We start from the raw sequence: 4,712 nt of genomic DNA, 5'->3' as shown, positions 1-4,712 counted from the left end.
CCATCACAGCGATCTTCGACATCCACTTCTGCTAGCACGAGGTCTGGATCTTTTAGCAGAGCCAGCATACCGGTCCACAGAGCCTGAACGTTTGAGGCACGGTTTCCAATGTTCTTCTGAAGATATGTGGCCAGGATCTTCGAACAAATCAGTTCGATCATCAATTCCGTTACAGATTACACACCAATTGACCCCTGGACAGGTGAGGAGACGCTCGAACCCGTACGTCATGGAAGCGAGTGACGGTCGAACCGTGAGACACGGTTACAGTCCCATTGCTGACCGTCACCGAAGAGGGCGAAATCTCCACACGATCGCCAACAGCGACTTTCTTGCTCTTGGCGGAGGCGACATACGGAGTGAGATACCCCACTTCTTGCAGCTCGTCGCTGGATTGCCGCGCGGGAGTAGCGGGAGGAACAGGATTGGTCACAATTCGAGACTGTGCTAGCCTCGAATCCAGGTCTTCGATCCCGGGAAACTCGTCTGACGATCAGTTCTACGCCAAGATTCCAAACAAAAAAAAAAGGAAAACCTACTTGATTCCGGTTCTACCGGGTTTTCCTGTTCATCTTCTGCACTCAATTCGTCCTGCTCCAGTTCGTCCTCCATTGGGACGTCCTCTTCCGGCTCCAGATATTCATCATCGTCAGCAGAGTCAACTACGCGGTCCCTCAAACGCAGAAGAAGGGCGGCGGTTTGTCGAGTGGCTGACGACGGAGTTGCGACGGGGATCGAAGAGTTCTGTTCGAGGGCGGAGGACTCTCGCTTGACGACGTGGGGACGGAGTAGCAAGGTGAGCTCTGAGTTTGGAGAAGGAGATTTGGTCATGGTGTGTAAGGATGGAATGTGTGTGTGTGAGAGTAAGGAGTTTAGAAGAAGAATGAGTAAAGGACAAATGGACGAAGGAAATAGAGGACGTAAACATGTTGGAAAAGTCAATGGACGTAGAAAACAGGTCAACGCGGGAATCGATGGAATAAGGGTTTGTGAGGATTGATGGAATGGTTTTGATGGGATCGGATTTAAGGGTTCGAGGACGAAAGGATTAGATGCGATCATCGTGGACGATGATTTTTTGGAAGGGAGGATACTGTCATGACCACGTGCGTCGAAGTTGCTAGTTCGGGTAATATCCAGTTACCCGCCACCGATAAACACTACCAGCCACCCTTATCTACATTACACTCTCATTCCATGTACATAAGGTAGTGCATAGCTTAGAACAACTTCGACGAATGTATCTTGTCTGTCTCAACATACAAGTTCTCTTATACATTTGCCAAAACTTATTATTCACTCCTCGAACTATTTGCTTCGATCCTCGTATCCTCTTACAACTAGTTCAAGTCCCTACAAGTAGCTCATCACCCTCGACGCAGATCCTTCGACCTTCGGTCTGGTCTTGACAGATTCCGCTGAGCAGGTTTTATCACGGTCAATAGTTCTTGGACCGTCATCTCCAAGCGTGAGCACTTTGCTCTCTCGGATTCCAGTGAAGATGTCACCAATATAAGTCGCTTTTTGATAGGGGTCGCATTGATTGCCTGGCTATTTTCTAGTAGATCATGATTCTTGGAAGTAATAGAAGAAAGTGATGAAGACGAGAGCTCCTGGGACATCGGTACAGGGGTAGATGGGGTATCTAATTGGCGGAAAACCACATTTGGGTTGAATGGGTGAAGTCCGGTCTTTCTCCACCCAACTCCAATATTGTTCCGTGTCATGGCTAGCTCTCGTGCTGAGACTAGATCGGCTGCCCAAGCAGATTTGGTGATAGGACCGGAATCATAGCGAGCAGCAATATCGGCATACTCCATGAGATGACGTTTAAGTGGACTGAAAACCCCATTATCGAGTGGTTGAGTTTCATGGGATGTATGAGCCGGAAGTACCATGATGTCGATTTTGTTTTCAATACAAAAAGCGATAAAATCTGCTTTCAGGAGACTACCATGTCCGTCTAGAATCAGGAGACGGTGTTGGGTTGGATCTGATGGCAATGTCAGCGGCTGAAAGTGAGTTTTGAGCCAATCCAGTCCGAGAGCATTACTAGTCCACCCCTTTTCACTGATCCGCCATTGCCACCCTGTAATGTCTCTGTCTTTTGGTAACCATCGAAGATTGAATTACACCTTTCCCTTGAAAATGATCATTGGAGGAAGAGCAGTTGCCGCAGCCGATGCACATTCTATCGCGGTCACCCATTCCTGTCGTCCTCTCTGCGCTTTGAACACAGCTCCTGTTCCCTTCTCCACAGTAACTGTCATGACTTGTGAAGATAACGTGCTTCCCATGTTGTACCCAGTCTCGTCCATATTGTAGATGTTACATGGAAGATACTGATGCTGTTCCATGATTGCCGATACATCTTTGAACCAGGTCTCCGAAAACAGGCGTGAGCATCCATTGATCCGGGCTGCATCTATACTTTTGGACCAAGCAGTCTTGGCATCTGGATGTCGTTGTTTGAATTTATTCAGCCAATTGATACCAAGTGGTGGAACTGGTGTTGCATCAATTGGAAGCGGAGACAGGTGAAGACGATTGGATCGGAGGTGATTAGCAAGTTGGCGAATGAGTGCTGGGGTAGGAGGGTGTCCACTTTTAGCAGACTGGTGGATGTAGTCGACGATACACACTTCTTCCTCAGTGGTAAGAGCTTGTAAATGGACATGGGATGTTTCTCGAGAGGAGGTTCGGTAAGAGAGTTGGTCAGAGAATGTGGACTGCTTGATATTGAAGCGATGAGCTATTGCACACTGGCTGTAGCGTTCAGAGGGGGGGAGGTGGCTTTGAGAACGGTAAAGGGGAATTGCTTCTTCCATGGGATCAACAGGGGATTGTTGCGAGGTCTGCATGGTTGTATGTACGGAGTATAACACAGAAACAAAACAACACGGTATAAAGGTGAATGATTCCGACGCGTCTTGACCGGTAACTAGGTTTGACCGACTTGGGGGTTAACCACCTTACAGCATGCATGTCCTGAAGCGGTATGACCAACTTGTTCCCTGATTTGTCAGGATCACGGGTACCTGGTTACGGGAGTATAGTAGTCATACTTCTTGTACATTACCATGTCCTCTCCTACTACCCCTATTCCGTTTTCTTACACCACATGATACTTTTCCTTGATCCCCATGTCTCATATTGATGTCCGTCTTACTTCGCTCTTCTACCCCATCTCCATTTCCGTCTTGACTCTGTTACATTGGTATCACCCCGTTCCCCTTTCTCTATATAGATGCAGTCTATCTCCATAGTCCCCTTGTCAAATGTATTTTGTGTTCTTTAGTATTATCTTTTGCCACTCGATCTCAATAACCTTTCAGGTCTATTAGATCTTCTACATCAATAGGTTTGTCCCCTACGAGGCCTCTTTCAGCCATAGCACAAGTGAGGCAGACTATCTACAACGTCTGGTCCTGACATGATTCAAATGCAAACCTGAGCGCAAAGCAATCAGAAAGTCCACAAAGACCATTCTGAGATAACCTTTCATGATACATGCTATCAAGCAGCTGTGAGTCTCTGAGGGGAACGGCCACATCTTCTGAATCAAGCTGACAGTTGCGGTATGTAGTATGTCAAATCAGTCAAGCTTTCCCGCGCATCAAATGCCCCTCGCACCCGCCACACTCATCACACCCATTCAGCAACCAACCACATCAGTATCCGTGTTACTGGGGCAGGATTAAAACTGTTAGGGACACAGCCAGTGACGGACAGCTCCGGAGGCGCACGGTTAAAATCACTCCTTCCGGACATAGCCAGAGAACTGTTCGGATCACGGATACATAGGAAGGGTTCCTCAGAGCTATACTCCCTTTCATCGGTCTCGTCTTGGCTTCACCATTCCCGGTATAGGCCTCCCCCTGTTCTCTTTCTACACCTAGTCGCTAATCTACATCACCTGATACTTTTCTGTTACCGGGTAACAACAACTAGAAGCAGTTCTATCGAACTTGACGAGTTAGGATGCAGAACAACTTACACTTTATCCTTTATGTCGAGAAGCGTCCAGGTATGCCCCACTCAAGCCTTCCGTGGAGCCCTAAATTCTGCATGTGAGTAACTTCTACAAACTTACACAATCATCGACGGTGTTGGCTGATGATATGAGTGGGTCTCCCCGGCCTTGGCCATGTTTCGTCTTTTGGTCTTGGTGGTCTCTCCTTGAGGGATTGTGTCTCTGGTCCTTCTGCCACTCCCGCTTCCAAAGCTAGCCGTGAGGCTTCTAAGTTGCCTTCCGTGGTGGGCCAGCAGACGTCCACTCCGGGCACCACCCTAGTCTCGTCCGGGCACCACCTGCCACACTCAGAACGTTCAGGCACGTACCACCGGGATTTCAGTAACGCCGATCACCACGACACGACATGTCTGCTCGCTACCTACCAACCTGTCTTCACCACCACTAATCTCTTTATCGTCATTTTACTGGTAAACTCACGCTCCTTTTCACACACACGGTCTCCACTTGTCTCAAGGATCATTTTGATACTCTTCTCACTCTTTTACGACTATTTTACACCAACTTCTGGCCCTTTGCCTTCTCAACCTGCGTGTCACGGTCCTGTCCTTGACAGACCTCGATGGATCAAAGACAGGTGGACTGCAACTGTTTAGTTAGCTTGGACAACGACGGTTAGTATGTTGTCCGTAGACTTGAGATGTGGTCGGACGACTAAAGTGACTTGCGAAGGATCCGG

The 4,712-nt window shown here is 48.2% G+C and overlaps 2 protein-coding genes across 2 annotated transcripts; both read right to left on the bottom strand.

The window, feature by feature from the left end:
- Positions 1 to 169: 169 nt before the first annotated feature.
- Positions 170 to 831, bottom strand: TREMEDRAFT_66560 (uncharacterized protein; the record flags this gene model as incomplete). The annotated part of the gene is made up of 2 exons (XM_007008601.1): positions 170 to 486; positions 540 to 831. The coding sequence occupies 2 exons, from the start codon at positions 829 to 831 to the stop codon at positions 170 to 172; spliced, it is 609 nt and encodes a 202-aa protein (XP_007008663.1).
- Positions 832 to 4,097: 3,266 nt separating this feature from the next.
- TREMEDRAFT_66558 (uncharacterized protein) lies at positions 4,098 to 4,496 on the bottom strand (the record flags this gene model as incomplete). The annotated part of the gene is made up of 3 exons (XM_007008600.1): positions 4,098 to 4,295; positions 4,342 to 4,424; positions 4,454 to 4,496. 3 exons carry the CDS (start codon positions 4,494 to 4,496, stop codon positions 4,098 to 4,100), a joined length of 324 nt encoding a protein of 107 aa, XP_007008662.1.
- Between the last annotated feature and the right edge of the window lie 216 nt (positions 4,497 to 4,712).

Source organism: Tremella mesenterica (genome assembly GCF_000271645.1).
Source record: "Tremella mesenterica DSM 1558 unplaced genomic scaffold TREMEscaffold_26, whole genome shotgun sequence".
In the NCBI taxonomy this organism is placed as follows: domain Eukaryota; kingdom Fungi; phylum Basidiomycota; class Tremellomycetes; order Tremellales; family Tremellaceae; genus Tremella; species Tremella mesenterica.
Note: the sequence above shows the minus strand (reverse complement) of the source record. Positions and strands in the feature narration are given on the sequence as shown.